Source organism: Perca fluviatilis, chromosome 21 (assembly GCF_010015445.1).
Source record: "Perca fluviatilis chromosome 21, GENO_Pfluv_1.0, whole genome shotgun sequence".
NCBI classification, from domain to species: Eukaryota; Metazoa; Chordata; class Actinopteri; order Perciformes; family Percidae; genus Perca; species Perca fluviatilis.
In genome coordinates, this window is record NC_053132.1 from 5,051,059 (window position 1) to 5,078,247 (window position 27,189).

Consider the following 27,189-nt stretch of genomic DNA (forward strand, 5'->3'; position numbering starts at 1 on the left):
GAAATTATAATTCAATTTGCAGCAACTCCCGAGCGTCTGAGAGTTTTTTTTGCTTTTTCTCCGCCCGTCGTCATGATTCGGCATGTTTCGGTGTAACGAAGAACAACTGCCAGGGTCATTAACATACTGATCAGCATTCACGAGGTGCTTTACATTTATGGTTAAAAATGGGCGTGTACAGGGCGGGATAAGAGGCTGATCCACTTACGCACACTTGTAGTCAATCTGTGATTTATAAAGGGAACATTGCTTACAGGTGTACGTACACACGGTTTTATAAATCTGACTTTTTTTCGGCGTACGCCAATTTGGGCTTTTGGGCGCACGTACACGCACAGTTTTATAAATGAGACCCCTGATCATTATGGGTGATGGAATAATTTACGCTGAGCTTCAGTAGAGCTGTTTGGAGCAGTTTGTGAACAGTGTTTTCTGTTGGAGATGGTAAGTCCCTTTGGGGTGGACTTTGGGCTTTTTCACTTTGTAAACCTATAACATGCACAAAAAAGATATATAACACAAAGGAAAGGGGGGGAAGCCAAAAAAGCATAATATGAGCACTTTAAAACAAAACTTGCCAAAAAAGTCCATCTACAATCAGTCAATTAGATCTGTGAAAAGCCTTTTACTTGTATTCATTCTTAGGGCTTTAGTGCTGCACCTAAACCTTAAAATTGGCAGGGAAAACGCTGGTGATAACCAGGCTCTGGACACTGGGTGGCAGTATCTGCTCTGGTTTTGCTTTGGGATCTTGCTGATTCAATATTTGCATTTGCACATGAACTTTGGAGCAGCAGAGATGTGCTCACATGACGCCAGAGAGGCAGAGCAGACTTAAAGGCTGCTGCCCTGGTTATGTCAGTTCCGTCATCAAGACAGTTCAATCTTTGGTGTGAAACAATCCAATCAGGGGGGTTTTGGGGTTCTAATCCTATCATCTGCTGGCTTGACCCCCGTGAGTTGATTCTGAAAGCGGTGGCGAGATCTCGGAGAACAAAGCAACACGAAGCAAGGGTTCAGTTCACAGTGTTCTAAAGGTTTAACGAGACACACAATTCAATTTTATTTATAGTATCAAATCATAACAAGAGTTATCTCAAGACACTTTACAGATAGAGTAGCTCTAGACCACACTCTATAATTTACAAAGACCCAACAATTCCAGTATTTCCCCCCCCCCAAGAGCAAGCATTTAGTGTGACAGTGGCGAGGAAAACTTCCTTTTAGGGAGAAACCTGGGACAGACCCAGACTCTTGGTAGGCGGTGTCTGACGGTGCCGGTTGGGGGTGTGATGAACAGTGGCGATAATAGTCACAATAAAGATAATTGAACTATGACTAGAACTAGTAGTTGTAGGGCACTGCAGGGCGTAGCAGGGCACTGCAGGGCATTACAGGGTGTAGCAGGGCGTAGCAGGGCACTGCAGGACGCTACAGGGTGTAGCAGGGCACTGCAGGACGTTACAGGATGTAGCAGGGCATTACAGGGTTTAGCAGGGCACTGCAGGACGTTACAGGATGTAGCAGGGCATTACAGGGTGTAGCAGGGCACTGCAGGACGCTACAGGATGTAGCAGGGCATTACAGGGTGTAGCAGGGCACTGCAGGACGCTACAGGGTGTAGCAGGGCATTACAGGGTGTAGCAGGGCACTGCAGGACGCTACAGGATGTAGCAGGGCATTACAGGGTGTAGCAGGGCACTGCAGGACGCTACAGGGTGTAGCAGGGCACTGCAGGACGTTACAGAATGTAGCAGGGCATTACAGGGTATAGCAGGGCACTGCAGGACGTTACAGGATGTAGCAGGGCATTACAGGGTGTAGCAGGGCACTGCAGGACGTTACAGGATGTAGCAGGGCATTACAGGGTGTAGCAGGGCACTGCAGGACGTTACAGGATGTAGCAGGGCATTACAGGGTTTAGCAGGGCACTGCAGGACGTTACAGGATGTAGCAGGGCATTACAGGGTGTAGCAGGGCACTGCAGGACGCTACAGGGTGTAGCAGGGCACTGCAGGACGTTACAGGATGTAGCAGGGCATTACAGGGTGTAGCAGGGCACTGCAGGACGTTACAGGATGTAGCAGGGCATTACAGGGTGTAGCAGGGCACTGCAGGACGCTACAGGGTGTAGGACGGAACGGGGGACGTTACAGGATGTAGCAGGGCATTACAGGGGACAGCAGGGCACTGCAGGACGTTACAGGATGTAGCAGGGCATTACAGGGTGTAGCAGGGCACTGCAGGACGTTACAGGATGTAGCAGGGCATTACAGGGTGTAGCAGGGCACTGCAGGACGTTACAGGATGTAGCAGGGCATTACAGGGTGTAGCAGGGCACTGCAGGACGCTACAGGGTGTAGCAGGGCACTGCAAGGAGTTACAGGATGTAGCAGGGCACTGAGCAGGACCACGGCGGCAGCTGCAACCATGATTTAGGTGACACACTAATCCATGGAAAACTGCGATATACATATACTCTAACTATCACTGCATTCATTCAGTAGAGTTTAGTGAGATAGGAAAGAGTCAGGATGGGCAGAAGGATTGTCCCAAGGATTGTTCACACCGATAGGAAAACAGTGTTGCAATATAGGATATAAATAAAATCAGATGAGAGCGACTTTCCTCAGAGTTTTGACAGAATGTTACGTGAAATGTGACATTAATCACAACAATAATGCTGTAACATGAGGTAACGAGTCTGTCAGTGGGGTGAGATTTAAAAAAAAAAGTTTGCTAACAATGAAACTTGTATGTTTCAGTTGTTCAGACACAATATATGCAACTCTACACCTCTCTGTTCCTCTTCTGCAGTCCCAGCCCCTCCCTGTGGTTTCACCTTCAGAAAAAGGGGAGGGCAGTGATCGTGTGTCAGGGTGAATCAATGTTTGCCTGGTGGCATGTGAGTGCTGAAGGGGCGGAGAGCTTTTTGACTCAAACTATGGGCCCTGACTAGTGTTCACATCCTCTCTAGGTGTGGCTTTCCAGGCTCTTCGATGTGTTCCAGGAACTAGAGGGCTGAGGAAAAAAAAGTGGCCGAGCCAGTTATTTTTCAGAAAGCATAAGAGAGTGGAAGACATGGCAAACACGGCCGCTGAAGAAGCAGCTCACATCTCCAAACAGCAGCAGCAGCAGCAGCTGTGTGGTGTCTGCTCAGGTGTTTTAAGCGGAGACATGCCGGCAGCCTGTAGTCACTCTGTCTGTGGCCCCTGCCTCGGGGACAAACATAAAGGATGTCCCGAGTGTTTGCAGAGCCCCGAGAAGGACAAGCGTGAACCTGCTGACTGTCCCAAACAGAACGGGACAGAGGCTAAAGTCCCTGGGACCGAGAGCAAAGAGGAGCAGGATGTTATAAAAGCGACAGAGGAGATCAAAATCCAAGAAGACCTGAAGGAGGCTGAGGACCCCGAAAAGCCCGAGCAGGGGAAGCAAGAGGGGGAGCCGCTGACAGAACCTGTGACAAATGGAGTAAAAGAGGAGGTGAAAGAAGAGGAGGTGAAGGAGGAACCACTGGGCCCCGACGACGTGGTGTGCGACTCGTGTATCGAGAGCCCCCGCAGGGCCCTCAAGTCCTGCCTCACCTGCCTGGTGTCGTACTGCGAGGCCCACCTGCGGCCTCACCTGGAGAAGCCCAAGTTTCAGAACCACCGGCTGGTGGAGCCGCTCAGGGACATCGAGAGACGGACCTGCGAGAGCCACAAGTGGCCCCTGGAGCTTTTCTGCTGCGCCGACGCCGTCTGCGTGTGCCAGGACTGCGTGACGGAGGAGCACAAGGGCCACAACACCGTCCCCGTGGTGGAGGCTCGCAGTCGGATAGAGGCGAGTGCTCTCAGATGCTCTGTTTTGTTTTCCTTTCAGTCAAAAAGTGCATGTTTTAAATATAGACATCTAGGGCGGCAAGTGTTAGAGTAATCGATTAACAGTCATTTAAATATCAATCGTATCTGACTCTGTCGCAGGATGTTTTTGTCATTCTTTAGTATTACTATTATTTAATTATTTGTTGTTTATTTGAATAGGGACAGATACAAAAACATAGATTATTACAAAAACATAGATTATTACATAAAGAACAATCCAATGCCTGTATCACAGTGTTTATAGCCATGGCTAATTCGCAACACCTGTCCCTAGAAGGGCTTTTAACAGTTAAAACAATAATGGAATCACATTTTTACAGTAAATACAATAAAATGTCCAGAAACCAGTTAGCGAAAATTAAAAATAAGTATAGTAAATAAACACATTCACTCGAACTCACACAGATGCACATCTCACATACACACAGCTATACATTTCATATGGCATGATCACACTGCTGCTGCTGTATGAACCATGCTTTTGAAAATGGTGAAAAATGTGGATCAGTGTTTCCCAAATGCCCTAGATGACATCCTCAAATGTCTTGTTTTGTCCACAACTCAAAGATATTCAGTTCACAGTCACAGAGGAGAGAAGAAATTTAGAAAATATTCACATCTAACAAGCTGGAATCAAAGAATTCATACTTTTTTTTTTTTTTTTTCATAAAATAATGACTCAAAGCGATTAGTCGATTATCAAAATAGTTGGCGATTAAGTTAATAGTTGACTAAACTGACTTATTCATCTATGCAGCTCTAGTGGCAAAGGTAGAGTCCATGAAAGTTTGAGCAGACCCATCAGGGCTCAAATCATTTTTTGTTGAGTAATAAATCAAGTTTTTCAACGTCAAAAGAACAAAATGTAACAGCACACGTGCCAAGAATTTACAATAATCCTTAAATCATCATCATCCACACTGCTGCTTTCATATAGCTATATTTAGATGCTTTGATGGGCGTAACCTTCAGCACCAGTGGAGAGGGGATGAGCTGTATCTTCAAAGTACTTCGTACGTCACAGAGTTGTTCTCATATGTCCGACAGACAATGCAGCTCTGATCTCTTCAAGCCCAGTCAGGATAGTAATTCTGACCTCATATCCACTGTAAAGATCGGCAAAGGGAATCTGTGTGATTAACAGGATAATTATGCTGTCTAGCAGGCTGGACACTCAACACTAAACTCGATTTAGCCCTTCTGACGCAGACAAGGCTCACGCCACAGCTACAGTGTTATTTGTCTTTCTTTATGACGGTCCGTGACCCTTGTGTTACTCGCTCCAGACCGAATTCCTGCAGCGTTCTGCAGCTTTTAGCCCACGCCTGTTATTTGCAGAGTGTGTTGCAAAACCTGAAACTGCCTGATTAACGCTGTAAAGCAAACAGTGCAGGGAGGCTCGTAATGTCGGTGAATGTCGGTGAAAAGACCACAAACGCCGCTCGCACACTCCCAGTTTATCATCGCAGCTGTACAGAAACAATCCCTCATATCAAATTGAATTAAATAAATAAGAAAACAAGGAAGCAAACAGTGTGTGTGTATCTCTCTATCTATCTCTCTATCTCTCTATCTCTCTCTCTATCTATCTATCTATCTCTCTATCTATCTATCTCTCTATCTCTCTCTCTTGGAGCGTCCACATGATACAAGCCTTCCGTGACCATGCACCAAATCCCTCACCTCCTCCAGAGCTGATAGTCTTAATTAGCTTTGTAGTAACTCATTTGGCAGTGGCTTGAATGTAACGGACGTTCATTAATATCAAAAAGTTATGCACTAAAGCTTTAAAGCATTTAATCAAACTTTTGTGCTGGAGTTTGTATCATTCCAAAATGTTAATTTTGACTCAAAGATTTAAATTTTTACTGTGAATGCAACACGGCGCCAAATGTCTATCGGTTTCATTAACTACTAATAATCGGTATCGATATCGGCCCTGAAAAAACAGTATCGGTCGACCCCTAATAAAGACATGAGGACTTGATCCTCTTTCACTCAGTTTCACACAAGGGATTTGTAGCGTTGCCCTCAGGGTCGAACCTTTTGTGGAAAACAATTCATCTCCCGAGTTGTCTGGGCCTGCCTGAGTAGTCAGACTGGATTCTTTAAAAACAAGTTCACGCTTTTAAAGCTTCAAAATGTCAAGAGTGAAGAAGAATAGGATGTGTGACTGCCCCCGCAGGGAGTAGAGGAAACTAGGACAACAACACGGTTTTCCTGAAGAAGCAGCCCTAAATGTTGACATCTGCCAAATACTTGCTCAAGTACTTGGCGTCGGCTAGGATCTGAAATATTTCCAGCATGACGTGTGTGTGTGTGTGTGTGTGTGTGTGTGTGTTTTGTGTGTTTTGTGTGGAGCTGAAGTCTGTTCTCTTCTCTTCTCAACAGAGGGAACTGAAGGAGAAGCAGACGGAGATGGGGAAGACGTTGACGGCAGCAGAGAACGCCATCAACAAGCTTCAACTCAACACAGTCAACATTGAGGTAAACGCACCGTCGGGGGCGATTCCAGGATTTTTTTTTTGGCACAAGGGAGGGGATCAATAATCAGTCATTACATGATGCTGGGCGCACCCGCCTCTGTCACACAAATAACCGGCGCATCTCCTGACGGAAGCCACGCAATGGCGTGTTTTCAGTGAGTGTCCGAAATCTTGTTTGGTCGTTCCTTATATAGTTTAATAAACCCTAAATAGGGAATAGTGAGTGATTGAGGGAACGGTGTCGAACACCGCTAAGGGCTGGGAGATTTGGCAGAACAGGCAGCCAAGTAACAGTGCTGTGCTCTGATCCAATGGGAATTGCATTTGTCAGATTGACAGCACTCTAGCCCTATGGATTGGGGGGGGGGGAGGCAATCATATTTCAAGGGGGACCGGTGCCAACCCATGCCCTCCTTCTAGTCCCGCCCCTGCACACTGTGTGACTAATCTGGAATGAGCTCACTGTGTGTCATATGAATTTCACAATACTTAATAGATAACAGCTGTCAGCAGCTGCTATTTTTGGCTTGAGCAGCCAGTAATCACTGAGGTATTGGAGCCACCCAATCTGCCGGACAGGTTTCCTGAGGCGTGGGAGGAAATCCACGGTTCAAAGGTGGTGGTGGTGAGGCAACAAGATAAGATTTTATTGATCCCACACTGGGGAAATCCCCCTGTTACAGCAGCTCAAAAAATTCAAACACAACAGAAAAAGAAAAAATACACTTTAAATAGAAATAGAATAAGAATAGGAGTAAGAATACTAATAATATGTAGACTATAAACACCTCTATTATATACAGAGAGGTGAAACATAATAAACATACAGTATATATACAGGTGTACAGAGATAAGGTGCAGATGAATAAGAAGTGGGATATTACACAGCGGGAGGTGACACATTAAAAAGTAAAGAGTACAGAATATTGTAATATTGTATTGTGGCTCATGTGGCAGAATCAGCTAGCCGTGCTACGTTATGATGTTAATAAAGAGTGACTGCTGCTGTAACACTCCTTCTTGCACAAAGCATTCCTTTCATGTGACCCCGATGCATTCCCAACCTGTTATCTGTTATCGGGGCTTGTGCATCACTGCCGACATTCAGAATGCAAAATATGGGCTGGACCCACACAATGGGCCAAGTTTTTTTTTTTTTTTTTTTTCCTGAATTTGTTCTTTTCTTCCAAAGAAATCAGATTTATGACGTTTTTCTTAAACAGAAGAACTGGTCGCACCTGTGTCCTCACAATGATGAATCCCATTGTCCTGGTAAATTCAAAGCATGTGCCAGTTAGATTCAAAGTAGCACGTAAACGCCCTGTCGATCCACATGAAAGGGCGTGAAACCTCAGGGCCGTGTGCACACACACAGAGATTGAAAGTTAAGAGAATTAAGTCAAGAATGCCCACACAAAAGGCTCCAAAGTGAAGTGCAGGTACTTCTGCAGGAAGTGGTCGCCAAACGAGCTAATGATTATATCCCATTATGCAAGGAGGCCTAGGGTGAAACAGACCTACGATGGGCGTATAAATAGCCTGATCAGTCATTCATTATTTAGTTCTGTTATTCAATATTCAATGTGTAGGTGTTTCTTTATTAAAAAGTAGTTATGGGTAGCTCACTTGGTAGAGCACACTCCCATATACAGAGGCTCAGTCCTCGATGCAGCGGCCGCAGGTTCGAATCAGACCTGTGGCCCTTTGCTGCATGTCATTCCCCCTCTCTCTACCCTGTTTATTTCAGAAATACAGGCCTAAAAATGCCAAAAAAATTAATCTTTAGTAAAAATAAAAATGGGAGGCGCCCTGCTTGCTCACCTGGTAGAGCGTGCGCCCCATGTACCAAGGCTCAGTCCTTACCACAGCGGCCCAGGGTTCAAATCCAACCTGTGGCCCTTTGCTGCATGTCTTCCCTCCTCTCTCTCTCTCTCCCCCCTTTCCTGTCTACAACTGTCCCATCCCATTAGCCAACTGCCCCAAAAAATCCTTTATAATACATACACACACAAATACATACATGTATCATACACAATGCATACATACATACACACACATACACACACACACACACACACACACACACACACACACACACACACACAAAAACACACACACACACAAAGAGAAACACACACACAACCAAGAAACAAGAGAAACACAGAAAACAACAACACACACACACACACACAAAAAAAAAACAGAGAGAGAGAAAAACAGAGAGACAGAAGAAAAGAGAGGAGAGAGAGAGAGAGACATGTAGGTGGTATGCAGTAGTGAAAAAACAGTAAAGAAAAATGGAAATAAAAATAGTGGACATAACGAGTGGAAGGAATGGGTGGAAGGAGACAACTGAAAAGGAGCACACAGAGAGTGGAGGAAATAAAGAAGAGCCCCCCCCCCCAGCCATGGAGTGAATAGAGGCGGAACAAAGCAGAAGGACACAACAAGGAAAACACAAGAACAGGAACAGGATAGGAAAGAAACGGCCCTGCAGTGGACTTGTAACACAGAATAACAAAGACCCACAAGAACGATGGAGGCTACACGAAAATGGAAGGGGGAGGGGAAAAGGAAAGAGATGGACAAGAAACATAATAACCAAAGCAACCACAGCACCACAAAAGAAAAATGATGGAGGGATGGCGAAAAGAAAAGGGAAAGGGAAGAGGGGAGGAGGAAGATGGAGAAGGAGAACATGGTGGATAGAAAGTTAAAAGGGAACAGAGGGGGAAAGGAGTCGGGGTGGACAGGATGGTGGATGGAGGAGCTGGAAAGGAGGAAAGAGTGGAACGGGGCACCAATAGAGGGGAGTTTGGAGAAAGTGGAAATCGAAGGGATAAAGGTGAGATGGAGGAGAAGGATGGATACATACAGACATTAGTCATTTAGGGTCAACATTGCATCATCCTAAGATCCCCACTGAACCTTGAGAGTTTGTTAACTGGAGCAAGGGTGAACACTATCCATCCCTTCAGTATTTGTTAAAGCTTGAATAGCCAATGAATCCCTGTCCCACTCCCATAATTGACCAACTGTGTTGATCCTTCACAAAAATCCCACATTATATCCTTTTGTTTGAGGTCTGAATAAAAATATGAACTATAACCAATACAACATACACATGACATACAACACATCACAGAGAGACATGAGACAGAGGAGAGAGAGAGAGAGACAAGAAGAGAGAGAAAGGAGACAGAGAAAAGAGAAGAGAGAAAGAGAGGAAAGAGAGAGAGAGAGAGACACATTAGAAAGCACATACATGGAATGAGGAACACACAGAATTGAGGACACACAGACATAGAGGAAAGACATGACACTCTATGGACACAGACGACACAGTGGAACACAGGAAGGACATAGGACATGGAGACCCATGACATCCACAGAAAGACCAAGATGGAGAGAAGAACAAATGGAATACACAGACCGACACCAACGAACTAACGAGACAAGCACATAGAAAAGGAAAGGAATACAAGGAAGTAGAAACACTAATAAGAAATATAATAAAAAGAAGAAATAAGGAATAGGAGGACAGGATGGAAGGACCAAGGAAGTATGTGGATGAAAAGAGGGGTGGTATGGAAAAGATGGAGGAAGGAACGAGTAGAGAAGGAAGAAGAAGAAAGAAAGAATAGGAGGAACAGGACAGAGATGGATAGGAAAGCAGAATGAGAAAGAGAACTGGAAAGGAAGAGACACACATGGAAAAAGATAAGAAAGCACAGGAAACACTGGATAGAATGACAGGAAATGAATGGATGGACACACACATGCATGGAAAGAAATGGAATGGGAAGGGGGGAAGGAGAAGGGAGGGAAAGAAGAAGGGAGAGGGAGGAAAAGAAGAAGGAGGGGGAGGAAGTAAAGAAGGAGAGGGGAGAAAAGAAGAATGGAAGGGGAGGAAAAGAAGAAGGAGGGGGGAGGGAAAAGAAGAATGGGGGGGAGGGGAAAGAAGGGGGGAGGGGAGGAAAAGAAGAATGGGAAGGGGAGGAAAAGAAGAATGGGAAGGGAGAAAAGAAGAACGACAGGGAGGTAAAAGAAGAGGGGGGGGTAGGAAAAGAAGAAGGGGAGGGTAGGGAAAAGAAGAATGGGAAGGGGGGAAAAGAAGAATGAGAAGGAGGAAAGAAGAAGAAGGGAAGGGGAGGAAAAGAATGGAAGGGGAGGTAAAGAAGAATGGGAGAGTGGGTAGGTACAGAAGAACGGGACAGTGGGTAGAAAAGAACGGGACAGCTGGGTTAGGAAGAAAGAAGAACGGAATACGGTAAGGAAAAGAAGAACGGACAGTAGGAAAAGAAGAAGAAGGGGAGAAAGAAGAATGGAAGGTAGACAGAGAAGAAGAAGTGGGAGAAAGAAGAACGGACGGGGTAGGAAAAGAAGAAGGAGGGGGAGGAAAGAAGAATGGGAAGTAAGAACGGAGGGGAAAAAGAAGAACGGACAGTGGAGTAAAGAAGAAGTGGATAGAGGAAAAGAAGAACGGGACAGGGGAGTAAAGAAGAACGACAGGGGAGAAAAGAAGAACGGACGGGAGAAAGAGGAACAAAAGGGGAGAAAAGAAGAACGGGAGAAGGAAAAAAGAACAGGAAGGAGAAAAGAAGAACGGACAAGAAGAAGGGACAGGGAAGAACGGACAGGGGAGGAAAGAAGAAGGGTGGAAGAATAGGAAAAAGAAGAATGACAGGTGTAGGAAAGGAAGAATGGGACAGGTTGGGTTAGGGAAGAAGAATGGAAAAGCGGAGGAAAAGAAGAACGCAGCGTGGCAGTAAAGAAAACGGACAGATGGGACAGCGAGGAACAGACAGGGTAGAAAAGAAGAACGACAGGGAGGAAAAGAAAGGAGGGGAGAAAGAAAATGGGAGGTATAGGAAAGAATGGAAGAAGAAGTGGATAAAGAAGAACGGAAGGGAGTAAAGAAGAACGGGACAGTTGGGTTTAGGAAAAGAAGAATGGGACGGTTGGGTTTAGGTAAAGAAGAACGGGACAGTTGGGTTTAGGTAAAGAAGAACGGGACGGTTGGGTTTAGGAAAAGAAGAATGGGACAGTTGGGTTTAGGAAAAGAAGAATGGGACAGTTGGGTTTAGATAAAGAAGAATGGGACAGTTGGGTTTAGGTAAAGAAGAACGGGACAGTTGGGTTTAGGTAAAGAAGAACGGGACGGTTGGGTTTAGGAAAAGAAGAACGGGACAGTTGGGTTTAGGAAAAGAAGAATGGGACAGTTGGGTTTAGATAAAGAAGAATGGGACAGTTGGGTTTAGGAAAAGAAGAATGGGACAGTTGGGTTTAGGAAAAGAAGAACGGGACGGTAGGGTTTAGGAAAAGAAGAACGGGACGGTTGGGTTTAGGAAAAGAAGAAGGCAACAGTTAGCTTTCGGAAACGTGACAAGCAGGACACGAACCACGGCCTCCTGAGTGAAAGCCCTGTGTTGTTTGGCCGCCCTACGCGGAATTTCATGCTTTCATTCTACTCGCTACCGTTCTTACAGCGCCGCGTAGCTGCTGCTCTGCCTGTTGCGTTCGGCACACACGTTAAAGGGGGATTTTTCGGGTCGTATCGTATGCTGACAGCCACTGCCCAAGCGTCTGTATTTTACATTTTTTTCATGGCCAACAGAAGTTGTTGGAGCACAAATGATGCATTTCGAAATGTTAAAACAAAAAAATACAACTGTGAATCTCGTTCTATGGACAGTTTCTGTTAAAATATCGCCTACAGTCAAACTGTTAACACCCAGATATTTCTTAGTGTATGTAAAGATGACTTGACTTGCTCCTGAATGCTGTGTTTGTTCTACAGGAGTATTCAGAGTGGAAGAAAGAAGCCACTGATATCTCTCTGCCTGGGGTCTACATCGGTCTGATGGACCGCCTGAATTCGTTCAGCCGCGTGATCGTCGACTCCACGCGGGAGCTGTGTGCCATGCTCGTGTCTTTATACGTAGAGAAAGTTAAAGAGACGTGCAAGAACGGTAAGAAAAACTGGCACAAATGACCCTGCTGTAGGGTGAAACTAAACTCCAGCACACAACCAACAGATAGTACAGATAGCTGACTGGGACACAGGGCTGGACTGGCCATCTGGCATACCGGGCTTTTTCCCGGTGGGCCGACGGACTTTTGGGCCGAACCGCCGATATAAATAGGCCTTTTTTTATTTTTTGGCCGGGCCGGCCCTTAAAGAACTCAATGCGGCCCATTGGTTAATTTTCTTTATTGGCACTGGCCTGACCCAATCAAATCCAGGATCCCCCTTCCCCATTCCGGGCCGCAAATTTACGAATCCCACTATGGCCACGCCTCCCGGCCCTGAGACACGAAGCTGTAATATTATGCTGGAAGTTTAGCATTCACGTTAAAATGGACAAACGACCACCAAAGTGCAAGGGAGGTGCAGAGAAATTAGAGGAGAAAAAGATTAAGAATCTACAGGCGGATTCCTCAAAAATTTCGGACATGTTTGGGGCTGTAGTAGCTTCTTCAACATCAGCATTAACTGAAGTAGAGGAAGGAGGAGGAGGAGGAGGAGGAGGAGGAGGAGGAGAGGTGGCTGGCAGAGAAGCAGAAACAACATGATCATGAAGAAGCCGAGTGACCATGACAGGGCCATGGGAGCGAGTGAGGAAAAGATGGAAGAGAGAGTAGATGACGATGTGGTAAGGAGTAGGCAAATCAACAGGGACTCTCATGAAGGGAGGGAGTGTGTGTGTGTGTGTGTGTGTGTGTGTGTGTGTGTGCCTGTGTGTGTGTGTGTGTTCGTACGTGCGCACGTCATAACGATAACAAGCAGTTTGGCTGTAACATTAAAGTTAGTAGCTGTCAGGTAACCTAACTGTTTAAGCTTACATTGAAAATGCTGACGGTTGGCCTGTTGGGTAGCTGAAGAGTCTGTGTGATCTATAAAATCAGTGTTGATACAAGCATCAGTGTTCCTTGAATAGCTTAAATAGCTTCTCTTGCATTGGTGCTCTTTTCCAGGGCATATACTATACTACTTTCAGCTTTATTGTAGCTTTTGGGAAGGGTTATAGTTATGGTTATAGTATTTAGCAGACACTTATGTCCAAAGTGACAAAATATGAATCTTACAATAGTTAAAAATAGTTAAAAATTAACAGTAAACAGTTTTTAAAGTTGCTAAGCCAATATTAAGCAAAACAGTAATAATATCAATAATGACAATACAATATCAATAATAAAAACTAATAAAAATACCATAAATATACAAATCATAACTCTAAGAATGAATGAATTATTTAAGTGTAAGACCAACAGATAAGTCTTGACACCCCTCTTGAAGGATCCAAAACGATCACATGAACGCTGAACACTAGGCAACTCGTATCATAGCATGCACGCATATTTTAAGAGGACTGTCTGCAGGGAATGTGTCTGACCAATCACGGTGGGTGTGGGCCGCCTGGGCCAAAAATGCCAGGGCCAATTTTTTGTCCCAGTCCAGCCCTGCTGGGACATGTTCGCACATGTGAAGAATTTTCTGCCCGTGTGTCATCACTTCAGAGCTCAGGTGTGCCGTGGTGTGTGTGCAAAAAATGTGCTTACAAAAACACCTGTGTCCTACATGACTCACCTCTTTTGTGTGTCACCTACAGAAGCTAAAAAGACAGCACATATTTGTTTCCCTGTGCTGCATCTTTGTGCCAGCTGATGACGGAGTTTATACAAATCTGTACTGCGATGTGTTATCTGTAGTGTCGCGTAGCCAGACCGGTCTTCACAGCGCTGTGGAGTAAGGTCTGGCTACTCCACCGATGCATTCTGGGATAGGAGGGAAAAAAACACTCTGGGTTATTTGCATTTCTTTAAACCAATCACAATGGCACAACGCAGCGACAGTGGCTCTGCTAAATAGTCTCAGGAAGGAACTTGTTTTGGTGGAACATTTGCACCCCGAGGGACAAAGCCTGAAATGATGACAGACTTTATCCCGTAGGTGTAATTTACAGTTATAATCAAAACTGGCAAGTACAACCCACCCAAATATCTAATAATAATTTCCCTTTACACAATTAAAGACCTTTGCACCATAAATTGATGCAGAAAAGGAACAAATTGTTGCAGAAAAAAATCACCAGAATGCAGCAAATGGAATTATTTTTTTTCAATTTTCCTCAAAAGTGGAGATCTCAAGCCTCCCCCAAAGTTGAGTCCAAAGTTACCTCGTTGCTTTATCCCGGAATTGTACTTTTGTTGATCCAGGTTATGTTTTCAGAGAATGAAATATACTTTCTTCCTTTGCAGACAAAACGGGGATAAAGACAACAGTTCGTGAAATTGCTGCAGCCAAACAGAACATGTCTATACCGGATCCAGTGACGCATGCCGACTTCCTCAAGTGTGAGTGTTGTCTTTTTCTGAATATCAGGCTGAGATACTGCAGTCATAGCGTTTTAGAAATGCTGAGATCATCAGTCTCACATGTGTTGTATGTTTGTTATATGTTATTATGCAGGCCAAGGTATATACAAGTCTTAGTTTGGAATAATGTTTGTGATGTAGCATTAGTTTATAAGTGTTTGGTTTTTATTTCATTTTTATCCCTGGGTTTATTGTATTCTTTTGGTTCACTTCTTAATTTTTTTTATTGTTGTCTTTTTTTTATTTACATGTTTTTAGTTTTATTAGTTTTCTCATCTGTGTTTTAATGGTGTTCTGTAAAGCACTTTGGGCTGCATGCTTGCATTATTATTTGTTAGCCTAATAGCTGGTTTGATTTGCCAATCTGTAGGTATGGTGAAGGGTATGTGATGATGTGGGGGTATGGTGAAGGGTATGTGATGATGTGGGGGGGGGGGCTATTTTAATTCCAAAGGCCAAGGGAACTTTATCAGGATGCATAGTATCCTGGATCCATGAAGTAACTGGCCTTTAAAAATAAACATCTGCCTGCCTCTATGGTAATTTAACATAGGGTGTACTTACTTAAGCCCCCTGTATTTTAAGGAAGAACATTTATTTATTTATTTATTTATTTATTTACAATACATTATTCATTCACAAAGAAAATTGGTGTCCTTAAAGGTCGGATTTGTCCTCATTTTTTTAATTAAGGCATTAAGATCAATTTCCAAAAGATGATTTTATGCTGAGCACTCTATATATTTGTCTTTCTTCTTTTGAGCGTAACCCATTTGTGTGTAGTAGTGGCTGCAAACAAAAGAAACAATATGGAGGCTATGCCCTCGGAGACCTCAGTGCTATTTGCACTCCTGACCGCAGTCTTATGTAACCCTTACATCACACGTAAACTAACATTTCACAATCCTCCTCCTCCTCCTCCCAGATGCCGCCCAAGTGAGTTTCGATGCTGACACAGCTCACAAGTTCCTGCGGTTGACAGAAGATAACCGGAAGGTGACTAACACCACGCCCTGGCAGCATCCTTATCCCGATCTACCCGAGAGGTTCGAGAACTGGCGCCAGGTCCTGGCGACGGAGAGCTTCTACCTGGGGCGCCACTACTTTGAGGCGGACATCAGCGGCGAGGGCACACACATCGGTCTCACCTACAAGAGCATCGACCGCAAGGGCAACGAGAGCAACGGCTGCATCACGGGGAACAACTTCTCCTGGTGTCTGCAGTGGAACGGACGCACCTTCTCCGCCTGGCACAGCGACGTGGAGATCCCCCTCAGCGTGGAGAAGTTCACTCGTATCGGCGTTTATTTGGACTACAGCAAAGGCCTCCTTTCTTTCTACGGTGTGGACGACACCATGACGCCCATCCACCAGTACAAGGCCGAGTTCCTGGAGCCTCTTTACCCGGCTTTCTGGTTGTCCAAGAAGGAGAATCTAGTTGCTTTGGTGGCCCCAGGGGAGCCGTTGCAGGTCAAAAAACCCTCTCCGTCCACCCCACCTGAGACTAGAGCTATTGTTTCCGAAACGGCAGCACAGCAATGATTAGAAGTCCGATTATTTCCTGAATCTTTTAAGTGACAATTAAACATTATAAGACTACATCCATGTCCAATTGTGTAAGGTATAAAGTTATACAAATGGAAATCCTACATAGGGCTTATATTACACCACATAAGTGTAAAAGAAATGGACCCAATGCATCAGAACTGTGCTGGCTTGGCTGTGGTAGGTGTGGTACCTTTTATGCATTTATTGTGGCCCTGTCCATTGTTAAATAGATTTTGGACAGAGGTAATAGATGTTTAAAAATGATTCTAAATGTTCATATTCCTAAATGCCCTATTGTATATACATTGGGAAGCAGATTGGAAAATATACAAGCAAGACCTGTACAACATACGCTACCGGTCAAAAAAATTTCCATTAAAGACAGAATACCAGCTGATCTGAGTGGGTGGCTGATCTTTAATGCAATATCTACATTGCCCATTATCAGCAACCATTCATCCCATTTCCCAAAGACCCATTCTTTTTACTAATCTGATATCATTTTAAAAGGCTTACTGAGAAAACATTGGACAACCTTTTTGCAATTATGTAAGCACATAATGTAATCTGAAAACTGCTGCCCTGGTTAAAAAAACAATGCAACTGATCTCAGCTGGTATTCTCTCTATAATGGAGTGGAATGGAAATGTGTAAGTGACCCCAAACTTTTGACCGATAGTGTGTATACAGCGTTTTTCCATTACATGGTACCCGCTCAACTCTCCTCGACTTTACTCGTCTCGACTCAACGCACTGTGCGTCCGTTTTCCATTGCCGATTTGAAAATGGCCTCAGCGTGGCTGGTCGTCATAGCGGCGCCGCAGTAAACTGCCGTGACCCGTTCTCTTAATCATCCATGCGTGACCTAACGCGACACACACACAGAACGTCGAAGGTGTGTTGTTGTCGCCACGGCCAGAAGACACATTTAGTTTCAAAGGAAGCTGGAGGCAGCAGAAAACAAAACCACAGCTGGCTAAACTATTAAAAAATGGCGGGTTTGTTCAGGACACCCTTCTCTGTCGCTTTCACGTCACCTTTTGGTATCACCTCAGCTCGCTTGCAGCCTTGACTGAGTTGGCACTAAAAAAAGTAGCCTACCTGTTAGTAGGTACCAGGGACTTTTTTTCATAATGGAAAACCAAAAAAGGCGAGTAGAGTCAAGGCGAGTCAAGCAGGTACCATGTGGTGGAAAAGCGCTAACAGTTGCACTACATTTTCTCTCCGTGAAGAGGACTGTCACTCCCCGATGTGAATCGAGCGCAGATTTGAGTCGTGCATGCGTCACTTTGCGACGAGTGCAGATGTGAGTTGCGCATGCGTCACTTTGCGAAAAGTAGCCTCCAAGATGCTAACGGCTTTTTGAGCTAACGCACAGTCTATGAGCTAACGTTAGCAATCAATCATAGCTAAAACGTTTTTCAATTGACTGCTGCTGCTGGCTACAAGTTAGCAATCAAACACAACAAAGGCTGTCACTTGAATGGCGTTTTGAGCTAACGTTAGCAATCTAACAATCATAGATAGCTAAAACGTTTTTTGAAATGATTTCCATCTTCTCTTATTGTATGTAAAGAGAAGTTTATTATTTTATGGATTTCACAAATTTCAGTAAGGCACGTTATGCCTGTAAACAGTTTAAATCTGAGCATGCGTGACTCACCTCTGCACTCGACTCACATCGGGCAGTGACAGGATTATACTCATGAACTGGAAAATATGCAAATTAGACTGGTATAAGAAATAGAACTGGTTGAAGGAGTTTCTGGACTTGCTTTCTATGGAGAATGCAGCTTCAACCCTTCCAGACTATGATCGTGGTCTAGGTACCCCTTGGGCTCCTTTCAGAGAATATATGAACAGTAGAGCAGCAACTTGACTGTGTAGTGTTTGTTACATGAATATGAGTATTTCAGAAGCTGTTCTATTGCCTGGGGTGATGAGGCGCTAGAAACGATGAATTTGTGACGAAAGCGAATAAAAAGCAGCTCTGGCACCATCATCGCTAACATGTATCTGTACCACCCAACAATTATGTCGTTGTTATTGTCTTTATTGTTTTGTTTTTGTGGTGGCTTGGCCCTGTTGAATGAAATGTTTGTCTCGCGACAAAATGCGTATTATGTGAAACAAAAATGGACAGTCTTCCCACATTAAACCTGTTCACAGCAGAATTGTTCTTTGTAAAACTAATGCGATAAATTATGAATGTTTATTTGGGCTCAAGTCATATTTATAGCCTACTCCTCCGTTGTACCTTTGGGACTAGCCTACTGTTACTTTTCATCCCACTGTGAATTTAAAGGTGTTTTCATTTTTCTGTATGCAAATAAAACTTTGTATCTTCATGCACACAAAAAAGTGACTGTTTTTGTTCATAGTTCGAGCTTCCCCACAACATTAAAGTGCCCATATTAATCTCATTTTCAGGTTCATCATTGTATTTAGAGGTTGTATCAGAATAGGTTTACATGGTTTAATTTTCAAAAAACACCATATTTTAGTTTTACTGCACATTGCTGCAGCTCCTCTTTTCACCCTGTGTGTTGAGCTCTCTGTTTTAGCTACAGAGTGAGGCATCTCACTTCTGTTCCATCTTTGTTGGGAGTCGCACATGAGCAGTAAGGACTACTAGCCAGTCAGAAGCAGAGTATGAGGGCGTGCCATGCTAGCAGCTAGGCGAGCATTATAACGTGTGTTACAAAGTGACCACGTCTGTCTCTGAAGTAAAGGCTGGACTACAATAGAGCTGTTTGGAGCAGTTGGTGAACAGTGTTTTCTGTTGGAGATGGTAAGTCCCTTTGGGCTAGACATTGAGCTTTTTCACTTTGTAAACCTATAACATGCACAAAGACACTTGCATGCAATATAAAATAAAGAAGGAGTGAGAAACAGTGGGCCTAACTCAAAAGAGCAAGTAATTATCAGTAAATTGAGAATTGGTACCAGCAGATTGAACAGTACACTTTTTATAATAGGAAAACACCAAACAGGGCACTGCAGTCTGTGTGAGGAAAAGTCCTGAGAAATGTCCTGATTTCATGGAGGAAATACAATCAAGAATATGGGCTGATGTTAGCAGTATTACATAAATTAGGACCAGTGGAAATCAGGTTCAAAGACGTCCTTGAAAGTGGGGTTTCCGTAAATAGAAACATATTTACATTTTTGAAGAGCACCGGACTACTTATACGTATTTTACGTATTGATAGTATAGTGTAGAATGTCTGTCTCAGAAAACAGAATTATACAAGCTTTAGCCCACATTGATTTTAGCTCTGTCAGGTTTGCATCTAGAGTGTGGAGACATTGGCGCTCCTGTTTGTACAGTATGTTACAGGTGAAGGTTGTTGACCTTTTTTTAATTTGTATTAATTGTACTGTATATTTATTGCTATATGTCTTAGTAAATATTTTCATTTTTAATGTACTATGGACCTTCCATTTGTGTCCTGAATAAAGTTATTATTATTATTACTTAGATGATAATGAAATGGAATAATAGATAACGAGTAATGACCAGTAGGAGGCAGTAATGCAACGCATAGGATGTCAACTGCCGTAAAACCCCAAAGAAGAAGAAGACGTAACCAGTAGAACGATGACGTTCTGCCTTCCGTGGACGTAACCAGGAAGAGCCTGCTCAGTTTCCAACATGCTAACAGACGTAAGTGACACTTTTCGTGTTTATCTTTTATCTGCTATGTAGAAATATGTCAAGCGTCCAAAGTAGCGTCATCTAATACAGCTAAGAACAGTACATGAGCTCGTCAAAACAAAATATTTTCCAGCTAAAGTGAACATCTGTCGTGCTAATGTTGCTAAGTAGTTAGCTAGCACGCTAGCTTTTGTAGCTATTTACATTTCTCACGTACACAGCTAGCTAACGTTAATTTAGCTTCCCCCTTTTCCCAAAACCGTACAACGGTGAAGTTTTCTTTTTTCTTCTGAACAACACCCACAACAGTGTTTACTTTCGGCTTGTATAACTTTGCATGCATTCAAACTGCTGTCACAAATAGCCAGCTGACGATAGCAAGGTGACTAGCTAGTATGTAAACAAAGATGAAGGTTTAGTTTAAATGTTTTTTGTTGGTGTTCCGAGTCTCTGAGGGTTTAGCATCTCCTTCATTGATCCCTCAGGATAACAATGACGAAGACGTGTCTCTGTTTGACGCGGAGGAGGATGCAGGGAAAAGGTCAAAGAAAACCAATATTAGGTAAGTTAACATGTGGATTTAACGCTCTCAAATCCGCTTTAACGGCCAAGTTAAGTGAACACATACAAGGGATTTAACTCGGGCTAGACATAGACGTACCGCAAATAACAAGGACAACAAAGCTGAACAAGGTAAACAAAACATGTGACTACTATGCGGTGCACTGGACATACATTTGTGCATATTTAAAAAAAAATTGTATATATACATATGATATCAGAATCAGAAAAGGTTTTATTGCCACAATAAGTACACCTATGTGGAATTTACCTTGGTGAAAGGCGCATACATACACAAACATGAATATGAAATTAACAATAAATACAGAAAAAACAATGTATGCAAACAAAGTAACTGTTGCATGAGAAAGAAGGCTGAATGCAATCAGAATCAGTTTTATTGGCCAAGTATACTTACATACACAAGGAATTTGACTTCGGTAGGTGTTAACTCTATACATTCAACAAATAGACATGTAGTAGTAAACATTCAGTAGACAAATAGTAATATAGACACATACTGTACAATAGAGACAATATACATACAGGCACATATCAACATAATATACAAAAATAAGACTATTATACTAATATCAAGACAAGAGAGCGACCGCGCCGCACTTGAGCTGCAGACTGAATCTATTAATCAAGTAGTTGTCAGCTATTAAATGAATATTGGGGACTATTTTAAGAATCAAATAATTGGTTTGAGTCTGGTGTTTGTTTTTTTTAAATGGAAAAAGTAAAAATTCTCTGATTCAGTCATGGCATTTGTTATGAACTTGTCTTGTTTGTTCTTGTATATTTTGTCTGGTGTTTTATCTTTGATTTGTTTATTTTACTTTATTAGATGTCATTTGATTTCTTTGACTGTAAAGCATTTTGTGACCGTCTCTGTTGTCATAATAGATGATGCAAATAATAAGTATCAGCCCTGCGGTACAGTATGAGTTGTTCTACCATGCAGATGAAACATGCTCAACATTGCATTACATGTGTTCTGTTACCAGGCATCCAGTGGCGTCCTTCTTTCACCTGTTCTTCAGAGTGAGTGCCATCATCGTGTACCTGCTCTGTGAGATTTTTAGTAGCAGTTTCATCGCCTGCATGGTCACAATTATCCTTCTGCTCTCCTGTGACTTCTGGACAGTGAAGGTGTGTTTTTTTTGTTATTATTTTACATGATACGTTCTCTCTAGTCAACAACAGGAATTCTTTTTATCAATGCTGGTATTAATTTAAAGCTTTCGTGCGTAACTGTTTTATATCAATGAACGTCCGTTACATTCAAGCCGTTGCCAAATGAGTTGCTACAAAGCTAATTAAGACTATCAGCTCCACACAACTCTCTCTGGATCTCTCAGTAGGACTATTTTTCAAAACCTTTAATCTGGACAATATTGATTTCCCATGTTTTGCTATCCAGGATCACCTGATCAGTCTTACTTTTATGCCAGTTTTTTAAAAGGAACATTGGATTGGATCACTGTGATCCAAATACCAAATTTCAGGATTACCAAATCCTGTTGACCAGAGCCTTAAATTGAACCAACAGTGTAGCCTACTGGCTCAGCAAAGAACAACAGGTAGGCACAGTACCGGTGTTCCACAAATAGCCATTGTTTGTTTTAATTTTAAGAAACACAAACACTGTAATAAACAGAAACATTTTACATTCCTTATTTTGTTATAATGTTAAATAACAAAACAAAAACAATACTATCCAATAGTCCATATCTCTATCTATATCTTTAAACTAGTTACAGTGGGGCGGCTCGTTTGGAAACTTAGACGTAGTCATATTTTCACATCTCCAGTTAGCTTTTAGCACTTAATGTAGAGCCCTGTGGAATCTGTCTTATAGCTTTGTTAAATTCTCAATTACGCGATTCCATCCATGTTTCGGTTGTCACAGAAACTATTGGGCTCTACGCAGGGCTCCAGACTGCGACCAAATGGTCGCATTTTGCGACCAAAATTTGAGAGTGTGCGACTGAATTTTACATCCAGTCGCACATGTGCGACCAGTAAATTTGCCCCCTTTTTTAGACGTTAAACGTTGAAATGTCGGTACCTGAGAGCGCGTAAGCCAAGCTTATCTTTCCTCTGAAAATTGACCGAGAGCAGAGCTCTGACACAAACACACACACTCGCACACACGCAGAGCTGCAGACGATGCAAACTACATCGGCTCGGCAGTTTTGTTGAAGTCACAGTGAGTCACATTAATGCCGATAAAGTGGTTACAGTTTTCCATAACTTCACACAGACAGCGTTTGCTGTGATATGATATTAATGGCGAGCCGAAAGCAGTCGCGGTGCTGTTGATGTTACACTTCCTCGGAGACGAGCAGCCAGGCACAACAGTGGTTTCTGTGCCCTGGGGACTGTCTGACAGGCTGAGGTTGGAAGGCAAGGCAACTTTATTTCTACAGCACCTTTCAGCAACAAGGCAATTCAAAGTCCTTTACATGAAACATTAAAGAGCAATTAAAAACGGTCATGATGAAAATAAAACAGGCTAAAAAATAATATACAAATACAATAATAAACAAAATATATATTTTTTACTGTCATGACAGCGATGGGGATGTCACTTTACCTTATATGTTGCATCTTCAAAAGTGACACTGAATTTGAAACAGCACATTGTAATTTCTTCATCTATTATCTAAGTATTTATTAGTAACACAGTGGAAATTAGTAGAAATGTGAATATTTTGCATGTTGATTTACGGTGTGTGCCCCTAAATTTTCTGGTTGTGCCCCTAAAATTTTCAGTTGGGGGCCACTGTTAACCTGACTCCGCCAGATGGATTGCTTCGCATTTGCTCGGCATATCCATCTGGGAACTTTCCGTTGGAGAACTTTTGGGAAGGGGCGAAAATCCTGGTTAGCTGATTGGATGAACCATCTGTCTATCACCTATGTTGGTGATAGACGGGCCAAATCAACCAATCAGATCCACGAAGCGTATGAAAATACAACCACAAGCCCGCCCCTGCTGCTGCAGGCAAAGCATAGCTCGTTAGCTCAGCATGCAAGCAACATGTCGGTAAAGGATATTTGCCGTTTGTGTAACGAGAATTTAGGAATAAAAGACCCCATTTCAGGTTCCCGGACCGCTGTCTGAAAATCCTGGTTAGCTGATTGGATAAACCATCTGTCTATCACCACCTAACCCGCCTCAAAAACAACGCTGATTGGCCCGTTCGTTTGGCGAACTGCTCCAAATTTTCTCTATCTCAAGATGCCAGACTGATCTGCGAGTGGAAAACTGGAGCTCGCGAGATCAGGACGGTCTCACGAGGCTAGGCCACTGTGCTCCTAGTGAAAAAAGTTAGCCTGACTCTGGAGCCATGCTACGTTAGCGCTGCCATCAGGCTATGACTGGCACCGGGCCGGGCCCTCTTTTAAAAAAAAAAAAGCCACTTGCCACCGGGCCTAACAACTTTTCTGGGGGAAACCCTGATGTATTTCCAGAACATCACTGGGAGATTGATGGTTAGTCTGCGGTGGTGGAACCAGGTGGATGATGACGGACGCAACCACTGGGTGTTTGAGTCTAGGAAGGTAAGATGCTCCTTCGCTCGTTCCATGTTGCTTTGGTGTTGCAGTAGTCGTTTGGTCCAACAAGGGGATCCTAAACCTCACATGACCTGTTGTACTGTGTGGAGTTGATAGATACCCTTGTTTACTTGTCATCAGGCTTTATAGTACTGTGTTTATCCTGTTTTCTTCAGGGTACCGGGAAGCAACAGGCGGCAGATTCTGAGTCCCGAATCTTCTGGATCGGACTGATTGTTTGTCCGGTCCTCTGGGTCGTCTTTGCTTTCAGCACCCTGTTTTCCTTTAAGATTAAATGGGTGGTAAGTTCTTGACTTTAAAGGATTAAACTGCTGTTCTTTTGTCATTTTCTTATTTTCAATGAAAGAAATTCCTTTGAAAAATCAACCACTTTTATCTGCCTTGGACTCAGACTTCACAAAAGCCTCGTAGAGGGACAGAGAACGATAAGTTAATTTATGATAAGATAATGATCAGGGGGAAAATGATTGAAACTTTTCTTTATCGGTTGTTGTATTAACTTGCCCAACGTGGCGTTTTACTTGCCCCGGGCCATCAGGCTACCCTTACTGTTGAACCCTGATGGTGATGAAGGAACATGTCCCCCGGTGCAACAGTGTGGCTCATTAATGTGTTTTTGGACAGTTTTTTGGACAACAATGGAGCTCTATGGCACAGAGGAGTGAAGAAGATATATCAGACTTTATACAAACACAATACTTGTTAGTAGATGCATTCATTATTGGTTTTTGATGGGACCTATTGATAAGAGAAATATGGAATATTACCGGGCCATTTTTAATCAGAATCAGTTTTATCAGAATCGGTTTTATTGGCCAAGTATACTTACATACACAAGGAATTTGACTTTGGTAGGTGTTAACTCTATATACATTCAACAAATAGACATGTAGTAGTAAACATTCAGTAGACAACTAGTGATATAGACACATACTGTACAATAGAGACAACAATATACATATAGGCACATATCAACATAATATACAAATAGACAAAGAAGACATAATATCAAGACAAGTACACATGGAGTGGGATGTAGAGTGCAAAAAGTAGTGTATGTCATGACCTGGCTCAAAGGCACGACAAAAGGTGGAGACACACATGTTTGTTCAATTAAATCAAATTTATTTAAATTAACAAAGATAAACGTGAAATCAGTTGATCAGTAATGTATGGATGTCTGTAGATGTATCAAAGCTAGAACGCAAAAATAACAAGATGCATATTGGTATGATAAGTATGTAATGTGTGTAGAAGTGGGTGAGTGGCCAAAGTGGGGATGACTCCTCTTATCCTCAGTTCAGGAGAGTGATGGCAGTGGGGAGGAAGTTAAAGAGAGCGTTATGAGTGTGTAATGTTCCAGTGTTTTCAAATCCTAACTATTAAACCCTGACTGACTGTCTCCCCCCCCCATGCAGCCTGTGGTGATCATGGGCGTGGTGTTGCAAGGCGCCAACCTCTACGGCTACGTGCGCTGTAAAGTGGGAAGCAGGACCAGCTTAAAGAATATGGCTACAAATTATTTTGGGCGACAGTTCCTCAAACAGGTGACTTGAATTTTGAGTGAAATACGCTGAATAGTCCCATTATTTATCGTCGTTTCACCAATTCTCACATATGTCGTGTTTCTCGTCCCCAGGCGCTGTCTAAAGAAGAGGAATCGTAGAGTGCAGCTCTGCGATTTTGAACATGTTTGCATTGTTATTAATGCTATTATATATATTATTCTAGCAACTTGATAGAAAAGTCTTTTTGAAATATTAACTGAAATAACAGTTTTTTTTTCTTCTTTTGTTTCTTTCTAATGTAATGTTGCGACTCAATCAGTCCCAAAAGAAAGTTTCTTTTTCCACAGATAGATCTGGTAGCTGTTTCCAGTAACCGAAGCTCAGCTATGAAACCTCACAGACTTTTATGCATGAGTGGAAAAAGGGCGTAATGGTGTGAAATGTTAAAGTGGCATGTAGTCGATCATCTCCCTGAGGTATCTTCTTTAGTCTGTTTTCTTTAATTTCTCTTCTTTAGTTTTTTCTTCACTGACTACGTTTACATGCACATAATATTGCGCTTTTTTCCCTTAATACGAAAAAAGACACCATTCCGAATATGCTGTTCACATGGCTAATGAAAACTAATATTCCTGCTTACATGCAGCCGTGCAAAATAGGATTTTTTTCACCAAGTGTTCCACCGGTGGCGGGCTTGTTGGAGAGCGTGAACACAGCCTCCCTGTTTGATCCCTTCAACCATCTTCTTGAAAACGTTGACGATGTGATGAGTGCGCATATTCAAAAACCTGTAGATATCCCAAGTCTTTCATACCGTTTCAAAAAGTAGCTGTGTTTCTCTGTCTTCATATTTTGACCGTGCCTCTCTACCGTAACCTTGCAAACGCTTGGCTGGTTGCAGAGGTGTATCGTCCAGGTGGCAGAAAGTAAAAATCCTGCCATGTTTTTGGATCTGCCTCTACATCTAGAACAGGTGTTTTCACTAACGAGCTCATCTACCTGGTAGAGGAGCTGGTTTAGTGATGGTTGGGACAGCTGCTGGACAGGATTTCTACTTTCTGGCACCTGGACTATACACCTCTGGCTGGTTGGTTTTGGTTGGTTTATGTACAGTAACCATAGCAACGCACAGAGCTCACCGTAAGCCGTAAACGCACAAGAGACCGTAAACGGTCACAAACTGTGGTTTTAAAAACCTCTGATTGACACAAATATCCTAAATACGCTGTATACATGTCCAAAGAATGAATAATATCGGAATATCAAACGTCTTAATCTAAAAATATTTGGAAAAAAGGTCTTTTTTTTTGGAATATCCAAACCGAATATGCTGTTTACGTGACCTGTATGATTGTCATATTGTGAAATAATCGTGGAATATTAGCGTGCATGTAAACTTACTCAATGATTCCTAACTTTAATCTTTATAAAACGAATAATGTGTTTGAGAGGTGTTATACAAACATTTGTGTTTTTGTATAATGGACAAGGTTGTAAAGTAACAGTGTAAAGTATCCCAGGAGTTTGTAAATATGTATGTAAAGAAACTATGTGGAACGTCTTCTTTTGTGCAAATACATTTGTAACATTTTTCCGAA

The 27,189-nt window shown here is 42.8% G+C and overlaps 2 protein-coding genes across 2 annotated transcripts; both read left to right on the forward strand.

Annotated features, from left to right (window-relative positions):
* The first annotated feature begins 289 nt into the window (after nt 1-289).
* On the forward strand, nt 290-16,645 carry trim16 (tripartite motif containing 16). Its single transcript, XM_039789083.1, has 6 exons — nt 290-444; nt 2,818-3,822; nt 6,255-6,410; nt 12,123-12,321; nt 14,612-14,707; nt 15,654-16,645. The coding sequence occupies exons 2-6, from the start codon at nt 3,082-3,084 to the stop codon at nt 16,268-16,270; spliced, it is 1,809 nt and encodes a 602-aa protein (XP_039645017.1). The 5' UTR covers nt 290-444; nt 2,818-3,081; the 3' UTR covers nt 16,271-16,645.
* A 3,191-nt stretch (nt 16,646-19,836) lies between these two features.
* Nucleotides 19,837-27,189, forward strand: tvp23b (trans-golgi network vesicle protein 23 homolog B (S. cerevisiae)). The gene is made up of 7 exons (XM_039787490.1): nt 19,837-19,943; nt 20,420-20,496; nt 21,506-21,650; nt 23,979-24,068; nt 24,239-24,364; nt 25,502-25,630; nt 25,723-27,189. The coding sequence occupies exons 1-7, from the start codon at nt 19,932-19,934 to the stop codon at nt 25,747-25,749; spliced, it is 606 nt and encodes a 201-aa protein (XP_039643424.1). The 5' UTR covers nt 19,837-19,931; the 3' UTR covers nt 25,750-27,189.